This window comes from Chanodichthys erythropterus, chromosome 2, assembly GCF_024489055.1.
Source record: "Chanodichthys erythropterus isolate Z2021 chromosome 2, ASM2448905v1, whole genome shotgun sequence".
NCBI lineage: Eukaryota > Metazoa > Chordata > Actinopteri > Cypriniformes > Xenocyprididae > Chanodichthys > Chanodichthys erythropterus.
The window spans coordinates 22,737,430-22,757,341 of NC_090222.1; the positions used below are offsets into that span (position 1 = coordinate 22,737,430).

The following is a 19,912-nucleotide window of genomic DNA, read 5'->3' on the forward strand; positions in this document are numbered from 1 at the left end:
TGATAAGCATAGTTATGCAACATGCCTTATTATTCATTTTTAATACTCCGTCTTTAGCATTTTAAGAGTTAAGAGTGGAAATTAACAGCTGGATTTTTCTGCTATACATATTAAATCAGTCGATAGCATAAAGTAAATAAGGAAATTCTGTTACAAGCGCATGTAATCACGTGTTTAAAGCGACCGCCCTTTTAGACTGGATTGAGCTTGATTTTAGACTTGCACGACTCAACCTGCAGACAAACCAGACAGAGGTGTTTTTAGACCTGTCAGTTTTTACCATGGCCAGTTTGTATCTCTCAGGAGGTCGATGTATTCTTCGGCAGGTGTTCTCTGGCCTACCCAACATGTTGCAGCGGCCGTACAGCCTCGATGTGTCAGCGCAGCTCCTGCGGACTGAAGGCTTCATAGATGGGCGCTGGGTGTCCGCTGCATCCACATTCCCCGTGTTAGATCCAGCCACTGGAGAAGAAATCGCGAAGGTGTCGGACTGCGGTACAAAGGAAGCTCAAGACGCTGTCAATGCTGCATACAAAGCGTTTCACCTGTGGAAGAGTCATACAGCCAAGGTGATCTGAATATACATGATGGTGTTTACATGGTACTCAAAGGTGCTTGAAAAAATGAGAGTATACTACAACCCACTTTTCACTCATTATTTAGGAAAAATGTTTACTTCAGTTCAACATATTTTTCTCCCTTAAAAACAGGTCATATTTCTCCCGAAAATAAACAGGAAGGGGAAAAAAAACGAAAATCTTGCATAATTTACGTCTAATTACCACAGTCTATGCTAATTAACAAGCGGCAAACTGCGATTCATCGACTGGCCGCTAGGGACAGGCTCCAAAAGAGCAGAATCTCATAGAGTCCCATGTTAAATTGGCCAAGTTTATAGCAGAAAAAAACATGTTTACAAGTTGGTTCAAATTGTGGTTTTGGTCTATACTGCTATTTTTGCCCTTCATGACAACTCTGAGGGGGGTTGTTTTTTTTTTTTATAACTTATCCGTTTAAATTATATTAAGCCTTAAAGTTCTGCATAATTAAGGGCGTGGTCACTTGAGTGACAGGTAGATTGCGCTTCTTTCGGTGAGCTGTCACTTTACCTCAGCTGCCGCTGAATTTGGCATCTCAGCCGTTTTTTTTTCTCGATTATTTTATACATTTATAAAATATGGCTTGCTGCATAATATTCGAGACTGATATGTGTCTGTGTAGATGTGCATGCATCTTTTACAGTCTATGGCATGCATGCGGAAGAAACAGAACACATGTTGAAAGTTTTGGTTGTGAGATTTACTACAATGACAATGGCGGGAGGAAACCCGACAGCACTGCTTGGATATTATATCTAAAACTGCTGCACTATTTTGAAAAAAATATACTTTGGACACAGGCTCATTTGTTAGATACGATCGTATACAGTTTTACAACATAAAGGCTGTTTAGATTGCATCCTTCCTTGAAGAACGATGACAGAGCAGATCATTAAGAAATGTGACATGTTTTTTTTTTTTTTTTTTTTGCAATGGACACTCATATTTTACCCAAGTGCCACAGATTGGATTCATCTCGCGATCTCTATTTCATTATAAAGTCCCATTTGATTTTCCATGTTGTTATTTGCACACCCAACACTACTGGTGTTGGAGGATCTATATCTTAAAAAACACCGTAGATTGACAGTAAACCTTTAGAACGTTCTGATGATAAAACTTATCTTCATTAATATTTTATCTAAGATAGATAGATAGCTCCTTTGCCTGCTAACATGGTCACGTCAGGCTAGACGGGCGTGGTTTCAGCAACCAATCATATCAGCTCAAACCACCTCCCCGCCTCTTTGCCCATTTTCAGTTATCCGGGAGTGACGTGCGGTGACCATAGACTGTAAAAAAATAGGCGGTGACGCGCAGCTAAGATGGCCGCGGCCTTCTATGCTAATTACATAGTGCTATAGTGTTCCATTAAGACTTTTATTCATTAAATTGAATAAAAGTGACATAAATGCTTTTACATTGTTACAGAGATGTTCTATGTCAATGCTATGCTTTTGAACTTTCTATTCATCAAAAAATCCTGAAAAAAATATCAGGTCCCACAAAATAATAATAATAATAATACATTTTATTTGTAATGCGCTTTTCTTAAACCCAAAGCGCTACAGTAAAAGAATAAAACAAAAACAACAAAAGCAATACAATTCATTAGAGAAAGACAGCCTGTCTGATGAGATGACGGACTGATGAGATCACAAAGATACTCAGGTGCAGTCCCATGAAGTGCCTTGTATGTTAACATAAGAATTTTAAAATCAATTCTCGCATTTATGGGAAGCCAGTGTAAATGTGAAAGAACCGGTGTAATGTGTTCACGAGGAGAAGTACGAGTGAGCACACGAGCGGCAGAATTTTGTATATACTGAAGCTTTATCAATGATTTAGATGGAAGGCCAGAGAACAAGGCATTACAGTAATCTAACCTAGTTGTTATGAAGGCATGTATAAGCCTTTCTTTGTCTGCAAAAGAGAGAAAAGGTCTAAGTCAAGCTATTTTTCTCAGGTGGAAAAATGCAGTTTTAGAGATGTGTTTTATGTGTGCTTCAAATGTTAATTGTAGATCAAAAATGACACCAAGATTTCGCACCTGTGAAGTGGGGATTACCGTGCTGGAATCAACAATCAAACTGATCTGCTCGGCCTTGCGAGTAGCCGCCACTGTACCAATCTGCATCAGTTCAGTTTTGGAGCCATTCAGCTTCAGGAAGTTATTCTGCATCCAGATACTGATCTCTGCTAAACAACCACGCAAAGCTATTAATGAGCAATGGACATCAGGACTAGTGGTGATGTAAATCTGCGTATCATCCGCATAACAGTGATACCCAAGACCATGTTTCCTGATAATCTGCCCAAGTGGAAGCATATAAATGTTAAATCATATTGGACCCAATACTGAACCCTGAGGAACTCCCTGTCGAACAGGCACGGTATCTGATTTGTAGTTACCCAAGCCAACGAAATGGGCACGAGTCGTTAAATAAGATCGAAACCAATTGAGGACAGCTCCAGAAAGACCCAACCAGTTTTCCAGCCTGTCAAGGAGAAGAGAGTGACATATAATGTCAAAAGCAACACTGAGGTCTAATAAGACCAAAATACTGCATGCACCGGAGTCTGCCGCGATAAGAAGATCATTTACGACCCTAATTAAAGCGGTTTCAGTACTATGCCCTCTTCTGAACCCAGACTGAAAAGGTTCAAAGAGACTGTTCAGTGCTAGGTGATTATTTAACTGAATAGCCACAACACGCTCAAGAACTTTAGCCAAGAATGGGAGGTTAGAAATCGGCCTGTAGTTGGATAAGTCAGAAACATCACATCGAGTCAAAAATATTAAGCAGCACAACTGTTTTCAACATTTCTAAAAAGAAATGTTTCTTGAGCAACAAATCAGCATATTAGAATTAGATTTATTTTACTGTTTTAATTATGTTGCAAATAAATAAAATTATAATTGAATTCAATATTGAAATCAGAAGTTCTCCTATTGTTGCATGCTCTTTGCAGGAAAGAAGCATTTTGTTGCGGAAATGGTTTGATCTCATCATTCAGAACAGGGAAGATCTTGCCAAGTTGATCACAGCAGAGTGTGTAGGTATTCTGACATACATTACATACAGTGTACAACTTCTTAACATGTCCATTTACGAGGATCCAGATATTAGGAGATGTTATAACATGTATGTGTCTACAGGGGAAGCCCATGAAGGAGTCTATTGGAGAGATGACATATTCTGCCTCCTTTCTGGAGTGGTTCTCTGAAGAGGCCAGGCGTGTATATGGAGATATTGTTGCACCTTCAGCCAAGGACCGCAAGATCCTGTTACTCAAGCAGCCTGTGGGAGTAGCTTCCATCATTACACCTGTGAGACTTCCTTCTTCATTATTATAACATAACACAGTCAGGATCATTGAGCTAAACTAAAACTGCCAGGTGTGATTTTAAATTTTCTCTCTTTACAGTGGAATTTTCCTAGTGCCATGATAACCAGGAAGGTGGGAGCAGCGCTTGCAGTGGGCTGCACTGTAGTGGTGAAGCCGGCTGAGGACACTCCTCTCTCTGCTCTGGCCCTTGCTGAGGTCTGTCTGTTTCCATTAAAGCCTATATAACTTAAGGCTTTAGTAGATACACTACTGTTTTAAAGGTGCCTTAGATTCAAAAATTGAATTTACCTCGGCATAGTTAAATAACAAGAGTTCAGTACATGGAAAAGACATACAGTGAGTCTCAAACTCCATTGTTTCCTCCTTCTTATATAAATCTCATTTGTTTAAAAGGCCTCCGAAGAACAGGCGAATCTCAACATAACGTGTTACGTAACAGTCAGGGTGTACGTGCCAATATTTGCATTAGGGCTGTGACGATAACCGCGGTAATAAGATGTCGACCGCGGTGTTTGGGTCATCACCGTCATCACCGCACTCTTTTTTCTTTTTTTTTTCCTTTTTATTATTTGCTAGTGAAAGTTACAGGAATGCATGTGGTGTGTTAAATGAAGTATAAACAATTTGTCATTGTTTGCCAATTTACTGTCTTCAGTCCCGGCAGCGTCTGCAGTATTTCCTCTGTGTTTTTTTTGTTGTTTTTTTTGCAAGGTGGTGGGGGGTGTCTGCCGAACGAACAGCAAGAGCAGAACGAATTTGTCAAACGTTTTAAACTCAACAAAATTGTGAAATGCATATATCAAGAGCATGCTCACTAGGGCTGTGAATCTTTGGGTAGACGGCGATTCAATTCGATTCACGATTCATATGTGTTCGATTCGATTCAATAACGATTTTTGCAAATTCAGAACGATTCGATTCGAGATGATTCACATTAAAATTCGCTGCGATTCGATTAATTCGATTCGATTCTGCATTTTAATATGCATTTAAAGGGATATTGAAATTCTTCCCTCAGTGTGTCTTAGTCAGGGTGCGAATTACACAGCAGCCTTCAGGAGGTCAGAGAGTAAGGGCAGTATCTGTAAAAAAGTGGGAGTATCTGTATTTGTGGGTATTTTCAAACTGGTGGGTGTTTAAATATCATGCAATGAAAACGATCCCCTTCACCCGACCCCACCCCTAAACCCTACCCACACTCTGACCTGGACAAATCAGGTAACGCTCTCAAAAATGCCCCACTGTTTATGGCCTCGCCCATCAATCATTAATGTCCTGCAGAGACCTGGGGCCGGTTGCATAAATCTATTTAAGACTAGTCTTACAAGTTAGTCGTCTATTTTTTTTCTTTAAGACTGGTATTTACTTTTTAAGTCGGTTGCATAAAATTTTAGATTGGTCTAATTTGAGACAAAAAAGTAAGACTGGTTCCCCCTTGGCTAACTTTCTCTTACAATCTATGTTGCCATAGAAACAAACTGTCAAAAGAAAAATATGCTCTAGATTCACAAAAGTGGCCCAACTTTGTCTTGCGATATGGCAAATTTTAATCTTTGGTTTTATGAAAGGGCAATAAGAAGAGAAAGAGTTTTCAAAGACCGTTCAAACCCATTGGAAGTACTTTGTGAAAAGGAACTGCTGGAGAAACTAAGATTTCCAAGACATACAATACAAGAACTAGCAATTGACTTGGCGGAGCATCTGAGGCCTGAAACTTCAAGAAATTTTAGCATCCCTCCACTGCTACAAGTATGTCTAGCTCTACGTTTCTTTGCCACAGGATGTTTTATAAATGCAGCTGCAGACTTAATTGGGGTACATAAGTCTACAGCATCAAGAATTATTCATCGGGTTGCTCATGCACTGTCAGGCAGACTTCCACTTTATCCGACTGATGTCTCTACCTTGAACAAGGTGAAGGCAGATTTTTTCAACATTGCTGGATTTCCAAATGTTGTAGGAGCCATTGATGGAACACACATTAGGATTCAAGCACCTTCAACTCATGAGCCATTGTTTGTTAATAGGAAAGGCTACCACAGTATTAATGTGCAGGCAATTTGTGATGCCAAACTGAGAGTGCTCAACTGTGTCGCTCGTTGGCCAGGATCAACCCATGACTCAAGAATTTTAGTGAATTCCCAAATTCATGATGCATTTGAGAGAGGAGAATTGCAGGGTGTGCTCTTGGGTGACTCTGGTTATCCACTAAAACCCTGGCTTCTAACACCCTTCTTGAACCCAGTCAGTGTGCCTCAAACTCGGTACAACACAGCCCATGCCAAAACAAGAAATGTTATTGAAAGGTGTTTTGGAGTCCTGAAACGAAGGTTTCATTGTCTGCATGCAGAGCTCAAAATGAAACCAGAAAGAGTCTGCAACATAATCTGTGCATGTGTTGTTTTGCACAACATGGCAAGGTAATAAGTTTTTAACTGTAATTAAAACACCTAGCTACATATTCCCCAATGATTATAAATTACATGAGTAAAAGATCACTTTCCTTTTAATAGAAATCTTGCACTCCCAGACATGGAGGATGACCAAATTTTTGAAGAACCCACTTTGGAGATCGCAGAGGCAGGAGATGAAGATGGAACTGGGCGTTACATTCGACAAATGATTGTAGAAAACATTTTCTCAGTTTGACTGAGAAAAATGGAAGAATTGATAACTTTTAAATGAATTGGACATACTATAATTTATTCATTGAGAATCAATACACAATATTTGATGCATAGTATCAGTAAAAACAGCTGAAATACTATATAATCTTTAAATTACAACTACATTAACTTTCACTAAAATACTTAAAATCTCTTAAATATATCTAAAGATTCTGTATGTAAACATAAGAAGTAAATTCAAAATTAAATAACTGGAATTATTAAATACAATTATTTGACTAGTTCTTGGACAATGGTCGTTGAGATCTATAGTTCATGTCCAAGTTTTTGTAGCTCCAACTTTAGCTTAGTTTTTTCTAATTCTAGTTTTTCTATTTCTAATTTTAGTTTAGTCTCTTCCAGTGTTAATATTTCATATTGCTTTTCAAGTATATTGTTCATGGTTATCTTGCTTGTAGTGTCTTTCTGTGTGTCTGTGTCTGAGCCATGTCCCACAGGTGCCATTTGGGTGCTGTCCAAATCATCTTCTTTACAAAAAAACAAACAAACAAACAAACAAAAACAACAACATTAGCAAAATTAGAAAGTTTTGTTGTACTTTTTTCTTCTGCAAAAATGCACTACATACTGCATACTACTTACTACATACTAAAGTTTACTTGTAGTTCACTAATTTTAGAAAAAAAAAACTTTTTACACACACGTTTACTTAGCTATCTAAATGGAGACACTGCATAAACTTCTTTTGTTTTTAGAAATAGATAGTTAAACATGTTATAACTATATAACCCACACCCTAAATCTACCCATCACAGAAAATGTTCTGCATTTTTACAAATTACATTTTTTTTATAGCCTATATTGACAAAAAAATAATATAGACCTATTGACAAAAGTAGTCTTTGATTATATAACCTATAATCTGAAAACACTGTCCTCAGCAAATAGTGATTGCATAAGCACTAACGTTACAATGGCATTACAAGCTACTTTCCCTGATCTGTGTCCACTTATTATTTTAAACACTGTTAATCTGTTTTTAACTTAAAAACTACATCATTGTAAGGAATAATAGAGGATTAACTAACTTGGTAACTTATAACTCGCGGTTTAAAGACTGTAAGCATAACTTTACCTTCGCTTTGTGTTGTTTGGTCCTGGCTCGTCACAGGCGCTTCATTGTTTTCAGGGACCAATGTTAAAATCACCTCGCAGTCTACTAGACGGTAAAAATTGGTACTCAACCCAAAACAATAGTACAGTTTTTTTTTTTTTTAAATCAAGCAAAAACAATAACTATCGAAACATTGTTACTCACGAGACTGTTGAAGCGGAACTGATGCGACAGCGGTATCCTCCCCCGCTGCAGGTAACGTCCGCCCGGATACTCCGCTCTCCCTCCCCCCGGGGATTCCCCAAAACATCGGAGATTCCTCTCCATATATTTCAATTATCATTTCCGTTGTCCTTTTCAATTTAGGATTTGGTCCCCCACCTGTTGCAGGGTTTTTTCGCTTGAATATTTCCTTTTTTGCCTCTTGGACCATATTTTTAAAACGTTTCTGAACGTCTTTGACGGATCGCGAGACAGACGGGTTTACGCTGTTAACTTTTTCAGTTATTGTTGTCCACGCCTTGTTTTTTTTTGCTATTGGCATTGTAGTCGCTAAATTTATTCATTAAAGTGGATTTGGAAGCATTGTATTCCTCCAAAATACAAATATTTTCAGCGAAGGAAAATTGTGACGAGCGCCCACTGTCGGCCATTTTGTTTAAGTTGTTCAGCGTCTTATTTTTCCCACAAAGCAATGCAATATAGACAGTCTTACTTAAGACTGCTGTGTGCTTATTTTATGCAACGATCTTTCTTCAGTGACTTTAGTTAGTCAGACTATTTCTAAGCCATTATCTTAAGACTGTGTCTATGTTTATGCAACCGGCCCCTGTACTTGGAGTAAAGGGGCGGTCACACTGCAATTTTCGTTCCATTGACTTCCATTCAAACGCATGCGAATGCGTCAGACCGGAAACGCAAGCTCGTGCGAAAAATTTCGCATTTCGCTGCGTTCCCAAGTTCAAGTTTGGTGAACTCTGACCTGCGAATTCGCATCACGTGAAGACGTGCGACCAGTTAGAAGATCGATTCGTCACGGCATGACCTCTTTGCTGAATTAAAAGAATTATATTTTTGCAGTAAAGTCGAGTAGGTTCTGTATTTTTACATTTTAAATGTATTGCTTTAAGTTATGTGTTGAATTCATGTTTATAAAAAAGACGCTGTAAACCGTGACATCATATCACAACCGTTACAGCATCCGAAAAAATTTTGCACGTTCAAAGTCTAGTGTGACCGCGGCTTAACGCGCTGGGTTTCTACTGTTGCTATAGTAACGAACGCAACTTTAACGCGCATCTGATTGATAAACCACGCGCTCTTATGTCAGTGTTGTTAATGCTGTAGTTATTTCAGCAGTTTCCTCGCACATTCAGTTTAATGACATGCATTTAGAGACTTACATTATGTGTTTGCTCCGTCCATGCAAGAAATGCGCGCCTTGGAACTGCTCAGATAATGTCAATGAGCCATTTCTGACTTTTCCACGCAATAAAAGCAGTTTATTTCAACAGTTGTGACCGCGCAATGACTTGGCAGCTTTAGCAATGACTTGAGCAGTTTGACTCAGGACTATTGCTGTCTTAATAGAGGAGTGCCATAAATGTGAACAGCAGTGGCCGTCCTGTGGGGTACGGATGGAGCGCGAGCGCAATCCAGTGAGAGGCGGTAAAGAGTGCAGCCGCGCGTCTCTGTGAAGGAGAGCTGTGAGGGAAGGCGCAAAACGACGGCGCACAACGTCTCCATCAATTCGCGCATGTAGTAGTTTAATGTTTATATATTTTAAAGCACTGAATCGCGATTGATCCGATTCTTAGCATTTTACATCAATTATCGGCCGAAATAAACGATTCACGATTCAAAAAACATGTTTCAAGGTCGATGCATATGCATCGTCAGGATTTGTAATCGATGCATTGAGAAAACGAGTGAATCGTTACACCCCTAATGCTCACAGATGAAAATAACAAAGAACAAAACAGCGTTGGATGAAGTAGATAGGCCCTATCCAGTTTTTTTTTAACAGTGGAAACATCTTAAAATAGGCATTCATTTTTGCTCATAAAGGTAAGAGTAATACGTCATTCCAAACTGTAAAGGTCTACTTTTGTTTGTGTACACTCACAATATCACCAAAACATTGTGCTTTTCTGCCGTCTCTGGCTTGAACAGGGGCGCTTCACACAGCCATGACGAATATATATAGAAAGCTTTAAATTACTACTTTAAAACGAAATAATTCAAATCGAAAATAGAAACTCTTTCATTATGTAATCCGTGCATTTCTCTCTAAAGGCACATTCAATATGGGGATGGCCAGGCATTATTTATTTTTTATTTCTTTCATAACCATAATTAATGGATGTCTAAAATATAAAAATAAGGAAAGGCTTAAAACAGTCCCGATTAAAATTTGCGTTTTATTTTATAATTCGATACAATAAAAAAAAAAAAACACAAATTATAATGGCATATATGTAAAACTAAAGTTCTATAATCGTAGGCTATAGCTGCTTATATATTCTGATTTTTATGTTGCTCTGTTCTGAATAGGGCCTACCTTACAATTTAAAGGATTTTTGTCTGATATATGAATATATTTACTAGCCTATTTTTTAATAGTTGATATCGCAGACTAAAATACCAGCAGGAATAAATATTTAGGCTGATTTAAAACCAAAGGAGCACCAAGAGAACGGATAACAGCCGCAACGAGCACTGGCCATGATTTCAGAAACAACACATTCCAGCGGATAGATCGCCTCTTATTTAACACAGACCTACAAAATTCTTATCAAATGGAGATGTTTCTTTCTTTTAGGTACAGTTATTCGCAGAGTTTAAATTAATTTTTGAGACGTTTCAGAAAGATTCTCGCAGAGAGACAGCTGAAAGCGCACCCTGTTTTTTATTTAATCTATTTTACAAAAGTAGCCTACAAGGTGTTGTTGTTATTGTGAGCGTAAATATAAAATACAATTTTTAAAAAATAGTCCATTTGTAGTCTTGCACTAATCTGTAGGCTATCGCCAAAAATGACGGAAGGCCTATTTTAAGTTGTTTCAGCTGTCACGAGGAAAATATTCCATCAGAACGCGCCGGCGCATTCGTCGGCCAGAGGGATAAAAATGTAGCCAATTTAGTTTCATATTTATATTTAAATATTGGGCTATAGCCTAATATTTTTTTTTTTTTTTTTTTTAAATGTCACCTATGTTGATTATGAAAAGTGAATAGCACGACGGATGCGCAATGTGGGGAGACATGCAGCGGGTCAGACATAAGTTTGACCACTTCATTAAGTTTTGTTTTGTAGTAAGTCTTTCTTTAAAGTGAATTTCGTTTGGTAGAAATTGTATCTTAATTTCAATCAATGTTTCATCAACCAATTGCCTATATTTAATAAATAGGAAGAAAACCAAGAACGTTGGTTGTGGAATGGATTGAAATTCGTAACAAATGAATCCATGTTTCTGCGGCCTTTGAATAAGGCTGAAGCAATAGACGTCTTTCTGTTTTTATTAAATTTCTTTATTACTTTATTACATGTCTTTATTACTTAATTAATTGATAAGATATTTTTGGTCTAACAATATATTTTAGCTGGTCTAAATTCTAAGTTAACTTCAAGACCGAAAAATAAAGCAGCAGGACTTGCCGATTCACTTAAGCGGCCCAGTAGTTTAAGAATGATGTTCCCTTATGTTGCACTTTGAAAAACCCCAAATAAGAAAAAAAGCATCTTTTATGTTCCACTTTTAAATGTTGTACTAAATGTAGCCTTGTTAAGTTAAAAATAGTAATGGTAATTTGCTGTTAAATGGTGAAAATGGAAATTTATTTCCATGTTCATTTACAAGCTGCATGCGTTCTTAAAGGGATAGTTCACCCAAAAATGAAAATTTGATGTTTATCTGCTTACCCCCAGGGCATCCAAGATGTAGAGGACTTTTTTTCGTCAGTCGAACGCAAATTATGATTTTTAACTGCAACCGCTGCCGTCTGTCAGTCAAATAATAGCAGTGATTGGGAACTTGAACAATAAGAGTCGAAAAAACTTCCATAGACAAATCCAAATTAAACCCTGCGGCTCGTGACGGCACATTGATGTCCTAACACACGAAACGATCGGTTTGTGTGAGAAACCGAACAGTATTTATATAATTTTTTACCTCTAATACACCACTATGTCCAACTTCGTTCAGCTTCCGGCTAGTGAGGTCTGATCGCGCTCTGACAACGGAAGTGATGTCTCGCGCTCATTGAAGTATATGGGCGAGACATCACTTCCGTCATCACAACGCGTTTTTTGACCTCACTAACAGGAAGCTGAACGAAGTTGGACATAGTGGTGTATTAGAGGTAAAAATTATATAAATAATGTTCGGTTTCTCGCACAAACCGATCGTTTCGTGTCTTAGGACATTAATTAAGCCGCAGGTTTTAATTTTGATTTGTCTAAGCAAATTTTATTTACTGTTATAGTTGAAGTTCCCAATCACTGCTATTATTTGACTGACAGACGGCAGCGGTTGCAGTTAAAAATCATAATTTGCGTTCAACTGAAGAAAAAAAGTCACCTACATCTTGGATGCACTGGGGGTAAGCAGATAAACATCAAATTTTCATTTTTGGGTGAACTATCCCTTTAAGTCATTATATTTCCACGGAGGTCGGGGGAGGGGGGTTGCGATTAACCGCCAAACCGTGGTAATATGTTGCGTCTTCACCGCGGTAAGAAAAATCCCATACCGTCACAGCCCTAATTTGCATATGCCAGCCCATGTTACCAACATTATGAAAGGCATTAGACAAGGGCAGAACGTCTGGATCTGTGCACAGCTGAATCATCAGACTAGGTAAGCAAGCAAGGACAATAGCAAAAAATGGCAGATGGAGCAATAATAAAGTGACATGATTCACGATAACATGATATTTTTAGGGATATTTGTGAATTGTCTTTCTAAGTGTTTCGTTAGCATGTTGTTAATGTACTGTTAAATGTGGTTAAAGTTACCATCGTTTTTTACTGTATTCACGGAGACAAGAGCCGTCACTATTTTCATTTTTAAACACTTGCAGTCTGTATAATGCATAAACAACTTCATTCTTTATAAATCTCTCCAACAATGTAGCATTAGCCGTTAGCCACGGAGCACAGCCACAAACTCATTCAGAATCAATGTAAACATCAAAATAAACACTGTACTTACGCGATTAGACATGCTGCATGATGAACACTTTGTAAAGATCCATTTTGAGGGTTATATTAGCTGTTTGAACTTTTTTTTTATGTTGTTTAAGGCAAGCGCGAGCTCTTCGGGCGTGGAGAACGAGAATTAAAGGGCCACACACCCTGAATCGGCTCATTTCTAAAGATGCCCCAAAATGGCAGTTAAAAAAATGAATTAAAAAAAATCTATGGGGTATTTTGAGCTGAAACTTCACAGACACATTCAGGGGACACCTTAGACTTATAATACATCTTTTAAAAAAAAGTTCTAGGGCACCTTTAAAGTTTGTGACACTCAAGACTGGAGTAATGGCTGCTGAAAATTCAGCTTTGCCATCACAGGAATGAATTACATTTTAAAATATATTGAAATAGAAAAAAAATATTTTAAATTGTAATAATATTTCACAATATTCTAGTTTTTACTGTATTTTTAATCAAATAAATGCAGACTTGGTGAGTATAAGAGATTTCTTTCAATAACATTAAAAAATCTTATCGACCCCAAACTTTTGAAAGGCAATGTATATAAAAGAATGTATAATCTGTTGTATTCCTATCTAGCTGTCGGTTCAGGCTGGCATTCCTCCAGGGGTGTTTAATGTGGTGCCCTGCTCAAGAGAAAAGACCCCTGCTGTGGGAGAGCTGCTCTGCACAGACCCTCTAGTGGCCAAAATCTCATTTACTGGCTCCACTGCCACTGGCAAGGTAAAGATCCACCAAACATCTCATTTATGTGTGCAGTTGACTATTAATGTTTGCCATAATTTAGTAATTGCCTAAGTAAACATTTGAAATGCTTTTGCAGATACTGCTAAGACATGCTGCAGGAACAGTCAAAAAGGTGTCCATGGAGTTAGGAGGACACGCCCCCTTTATTGTATTTGACAGCGCTGATGTTGATAAAGCCGTTGCCGGAGCGATGGCTTCCAAATTTAGGAACTCAGGCCAGGTGAGTGTTATTTAAATCTTATATCATGGTATGAGTAATTTTGATATACACAATATAATTATTACTCTGTTATTTTTGTTGGAAATTCTCCCTAACAATTGATATATTGAGTAACCTTGTGGTAGTGCCTAGTATTCTGCTTCAGCTAACATGATGAATAAATACTTTATAATTTAAATGAATATTTGTATAATATTTCAATTATAATTTTATTTATTAAAATCATATTAAATTAATTAATTTTTTTCACATTACAGTAATGGGAATTGTGAGGAAAAATGTGCTTAATTGTCATGAAAATAATCACTATGCAAAAATCTTAATGGTACTATGTAAACATACTTAATTTATACAAAATATATATATATTTTTTTTTCCTGTTTATTTTGGGGAGAAATATGACCCATACATTTCTTTTTGAGATTCACCTAAACAGTTAAGGGAGAAATCTGTATTAAAGTGACCATTTTCATAAATAATGAGTGAAATTAGGGCTGTCAAACGATTAATCACGATTAATCGCATACAAAATAAAAGTTTGAGTTTGCCTAATATATATGGGTGTACTGTGTGTAATTATTATGTATATATAAATACAAACACATCCATGTATATATTTGAGAAATATTTACAAGTATATGTATTTTTTTATATTTTTATATAATTTATATTATATATATATATAAATAAATAAAAAAAATTGTACATAAATATTTCTCTTAAATATATACATTCATTTGTGTATTTATATATACATATTATTTACACATATTACTCACACATATATTATACAAACTCAAACTTTTATTTTGTATGCGATTAATCGCGATTAATCATTTGACAGCCCTAAGTGAAATAGTGTAACTTTACTCACCAGGGCCCTCATTTATCAACAGTGTGTAGAAAAGGTTCTATATTTTAGGGATGTCCCGATCACGTTTTTTTGCCCTCGAGTCCAAATCCGAGTCAGTTGATTTTGAGTATCTGCCGATACCGAGTCCCGATCCGATACTTAATAGCCTACATAAAAAAGAATAAATAAGAGCGAAAAAACAGATCCAGGAACAGTGATTTTCAGGTTTTTCAGGTATCTAACTGTTTTCAAATAGCAATCAAATATAAAATATCACTGCATATTATCTTTACTGTATAAAATAAATAAAGATTAATCATTATTGAAGTTACAAAAACTATTCAGTCAAGAGCAGTGAGTGATTTCTTTGTTATTTGTTGTTTGATTTAACATTAAATACATGCAGCAGGAATAGTTGTTTTCCCATGCACGATCCAGTACATACCTATACTGTTCCACATACGCTGTCTTTCTCGACTAATATACGTTCACTTAAGACATAACCGACTATGTTTGCTAGGATACTCGCTAAGACGGGCATGTTGACATAATTTTTGTATGAATTTGGCCGCCGAAGCGCAAGACTTGAAAGAGAACTCAGTATTTGCGCGCTGACTGGAATAAGCGTGTGCGCGCTTCGGATGAGCGCACACAAATCTTCTCACAGCGCGTGCGAGTTCTCTTTCGCGTCTTGTTCTTGAAGGTTTAAATCAGCAAGGCTTAAATGAGTTAGTTTAAACACAGACAGCAACGTGTGCTGTTCAGGTCTCACCTGCGCTCGCGCGCTATCAACACCCGGGTGATGACGGCGTAAATGACTGGACATTACAGCAGACGGCACTCGCAGTTAACATTTTACAAAGAGTGACTGTTTTGTCCAAGCTTTATCGTTGTTGTAACGTTTTGTGCATCCATCGACTGAAACATACATTATCTGAACTGTCTGTTTTCCACATTGCTATTTTAAACAAACCATATTAACCAATAGATGTGTCGCCATTCGAGATGGACCGCAGTGCAAGTGCGGTCCGTAAGTGGAGAACCGTATGGTTAGATTTTTTACCGAGAACCGTTGCACCCCTAATACATATATATCCGAGTCCTGATCGGGAGGTCATGTCCGATTCCAATCGAGTCTGAAACCACATGATCGGGCCCGATTTCCGATCACGTGATCGGATCTGGACATCCCTACTATATTTTGTCCAACGAATGAAATTTAGAATGTGCCTAAGTACAAGAAAATCCACATTTATCAAACGTGCGCACGCAGTTCTTACGCACATGAGTAAGCAATCATTGTTGATAAATCCCACATGTGCGTAAGTGCCATGCTTGTTCACGTTCAAGGTCATTAACATTCGGAAACGCCTCCAATGAACCATATATGGTGACAAAACTTCCCTTTAAAAGTCACGTGATTGTGTTTTTTCCACACCGCAATAATAGCAAAGAGAGCTCTTGCCAAGCAGATCAGCATGATCTTGGAAAACGTGCTCTCTGGAGCGCATTGTTTGCGAAGTCTTCCAATAATGCAATATAAAATAAAGATAAAGTTTACTTAATTTTTACTTAAATAGTTTGTGTGCAAAAACTTAAGTAAATTTCAAATATGGGTTTAAGTTACTCTACTTAGCTAAGATAAGTAAAATTATAAGTAACTTTAACTTTATCAGTAAAAAGTTGAGTAATTTCTATTTAGTTTAAAACTCTCTTGCAATACATTTTACACAAAACAATATAACACTAAATGAAACCATGCTGTTGATGTGTATGCTTTTACTTGGAAACATCTAAGCAGATAATACGAAAGATATTGTATAGACATCATATCTACACATTAAAAGTAATGCTATTGTTGAACACAGAGACCTCAATACTTAATACACAACACACAATGACGGTAACATTCGATGGAACATTTTTGAGCGTGATTGTGGCATTTTGAGTAGAAAATGAGCTCCAAATGTCACAAAATGTTAAGTTACTAAACCTAACCACAAAAGCAATGATAAAACAGTGTAAAAACAGCTGAAAAACAGCAAAAAATTGACCTCATTAATTATTCAAGGCCCAGTGCATGATGGGAACACCAGTATCAGAAAAGTTGAGTAGTTTAACTTAATTTTATAATGTTGATGTTTACACTGTAATTTCTACAAGCTTAAATTGAGTACTACTAAATAACTTGCATTTGTTTTGTTTTGGGTTTTTTTGTTTTTGTTTTTCTGTATTAACCATAATATTTTTTTTTTTTTTTTTTTTTTTTCTTTACAGTGACACCAATTACGCACTGTGTGTAAAACTTGACAATGGATAAATTGAGAGTTTTATAAATAAAGGAAACACAGGACATGTGGATTGCTTAATGCATACTGTGACTCTCTTAAATGATTTTTGTGTGTAGTGTCACTATTCTAACACTAGATTATCTGCGTAAGCATGCTCAGAGGTGTGCTTATATTTACACACATTTCTACATTTAAGTACAAGTTGGTGAATCCCACACTTTGCGTGAAACTGTTCTTATGCACTCACTACGCACAAATCTGTCTGTACGCACCATTGATAAATGAGGGCCCAGGATTCAGCACCATAGTATTCTTTGAAATACCTTTTGAGTAACTTGTAAATATCATGGTATATATGACATTTGTCTGCGTTCTCATCTGTAATGCATCTTGTACTCATCTCTACTGTAGACCTGTGTGTGCTCCAACCGCTTTTTGGTGCAGAGTGGGATCCATGATGCTTTCATGGAAAAGCTGGCGAAGGCTATGGATGCGGAGTTGAAGCTTGGCCACGGCTCGGAGCCCACCACTACACAGGGGCCGCTCATCAACGCCCGCGCTGCAGAGAAGGTGCCTCATGTCACTATCACAAGAACACACACCAGGGTTGCCAGCTCTGCATAACAAAACCAACCCAATTGCTAATCAAACTAACCCAGTCACGGCCAAAACTAGCCCAATTAGCGCTCCTGGGGGGTAAAAATGTAACCAGCGGACAAAAAAAAAAAAAAACTTGGAACAGTGTAAAAGTAGCCCAATTCCATAAGAAAACCTCGGACTTGGCAACACGGACACACACAGATAGATCATGTGAAGGGAATTTGGTTGAGATGAAAGGATTTATTGCAGTTGTTTCTTTCAGGTGGAGGGTCAGGTCACAGATGCTGTGGCACAGGGAGCAGTTATAGTTCGAGGTGGGAAGAGGCTGGAGGGCTCCTTCATGCAGCCCACCCTGCTGTCTAATGTCACCACTGACATGCTCTGTATGAGAGAGGAGACCTTTGGACCCCTTATTCCTGTTGTTAAGTGAGTATTTAAAATTAATTGTTTTATATAACTTGTTTTTAACCTCAAATGTAGTCATTTAAATTTTTTCTTTTTCAGTACAGATTTATCCATCTAAAGATTTCATTATATTATCAACACAACAATTTTAGTGAATAGTTAAATTTCATTTTTAATGAAAATATTTAGGTTTCTTTTGATTATTAAAATTATGTTTCATTTTAGATCATCTTAACGTGTTTTGTGAATAGGTTTTAATGGGCAACATGTTTCAGTGTGAATGATTTATGTCTGCTTGAGTCTTTGGCCAGCTGCCAGACTTGTTTTTTTTTTTTTTTTCACCAGGTTCAACACAGAACAGGAGGCACTTGCTATTGCCAATGCTTCTCCTGTTGGTTTAGCAGGTTTGTACAAAATAATCTTGTTTTTTTTCTACATTTCAGAGTTTACAAAGGTTTTTTTTTTTTTTTTTTGGACAGTCTTGAGTTTGGCCACTTTTTCTCACATACCTGTTTATTTATTATAAGACATGGCTGAAAAGATGAGTGTTCCTTATTAGTTGAAAGGCATGTACAATAGACTACATTAGTATTTTGCTAGTTAATCATTTGACCACAAGGAGAATTAATCAATCATGATATACTAACTTCCTATGATACAGTCAGTTCCCAAGGACAAAATCCAGTCCCCCCAATATATCTATCTATCTATCTATCTATCTATAATATAAATATAAATATATATATATATATATATATATATATATATATATATATATATATATATATATATATATATATATACAAACCCGATTCCAAAAAGTTGGTACACTGTTCAAATTGTGAATAAAAACAGAATGCAATGATGTGGAAGTTTCAAATTTCAATATTTTATTCAGAACACAACATAGTTGACATTTAAACAGAGAAAATGTATCATTTAAAGGGAAAAATAAGTTGATTTTAAATTTCATAGCATCGACACCTCTCAAAAAAGTTGGGACAAGGCCATGTTTAGCATTGTGTTGCATCCCCTCTTCTTTTTATAACAGTCTGCAAACATCTGGGGACTCAGGAGACAAGTTGCTCAAGTTAAGGAATAGGAATGTTGTCCCATTCTTATCTAATACAGGCTTCTAGTTGCTCAACTGTCTCAGGTCTTCTTTGTCGCATCTTCCTCTTTATGATGCACCAAATGTTTTCTATGAGTGAAAGATCTGGACTGCAGGCTGGCCATTTCAGTACCCGGATCCTTCTTCTAAGCAGCCATGATGTTGTAATTGATGCAGTATGTGGTCTGGCATTGTCAGGGAAGACCTTGCATTTTCCAACATGACAGAGACGACGTCTGGATGGGAGCATATGTTGTTCTAGAACTTGGATATACCTTTCAGCATTGATGGTGCCTTTCCAGATTTGTAAGCTGCCCATGCCACACGCACTCATGCAACCCCATACCATCAGAGATGCAGGCTTCTGAACTGAGCACTGATAACAACTTGGGTTGTCCTTGTCCTCTTTAGTCCGGATGACATGGCGTCCCAGTTTTCCAAAAAGAACTTCAAATATTGATTCGTCTGACCACAGAACAGTTTTCCATTGGGGGAATTGGTGATCCTCTGCCCATCTTGACTTCTGAGAGACACTGCCACTTTGAGAGGCTCTTTTTATACCCAATCATGTTGCCAATTGACCGGATAAGTTGCAAATTGGTCCTCCAGCTGTTCCTTATATGTACATTTAACTTATTGCTACCTGTCCCAACTTTTGGAATGTGTAGCTCTCATGAAATCCAAAATGAGCCAATATTTGGCATGACATTTCAAAATGTCTCACTTTCAACATTTGATATGTTATCTATATTCTATTGTGAATAAAATATAAGTTT

General features: G+C 37.2%; 1 protein-coding gene and 1 long non-coding RNA gene across 2 annotated transcripts in view; one reads left to right on the plus strand and one right to left on the minus strand.

Moving 5' to 3' along the window:
- The window catches only part of aldh5a1 (aldehyde dehydrogenase 5 family, member A1 (succinate-semialdehyde dehydrogenase)), a 22,395-nt gene continuing 2,483 nt past the window's right edge, over nt 1–19,912 (plus strand). The window contains exons 1-9 of the mRNA XM_067405085.1: nt 1–569; nt 3,573–3,656; nt 3,760–3,930; nt 4,029–4,145; nt 13,489–13,632; nt 13,733–13,876; nt 17,432–17,590; nt 17,883–18,046; nt 18,371–18,429. Coding sequence (XP_067261186.1) covers nt 282–569; nt 3,573–3,656; nt 3,760–3,930; nt 4,029–4,145; nt 13,489–13,632; nt 13,733–13,876; nt 17,432–17,590; nt 17,883–18,046; nt 18,371–18,429 — 1,330 coding nt within the window. The 5' untranslated portion in view covers nt 1–281. The remainder of the gene's footprint in view (nt 570–3,572; nt 3,657–3,759; nt 3,931–4,028; nt 4,146–13,488; nt 13,633–13,732; nt 13,877–17,431; nt 17,591–17,882; nt 18,047–18,370; nt 18,430–19,912) is intronic.
- Nucleotides 6,366–8,719, minus strand: LOC137033049 (uncharacterized). The gene is made up of 3 exons (XR_010896797.1): nt 7,896–8,719; nt 7,713–7,796; nt 6,366–7,104 (listed from the first exon to the last, which is right to left on the minus strand). It is a non-coding gene; the product is annotated as an uncharacterized lncRNA (long non-coding RNA).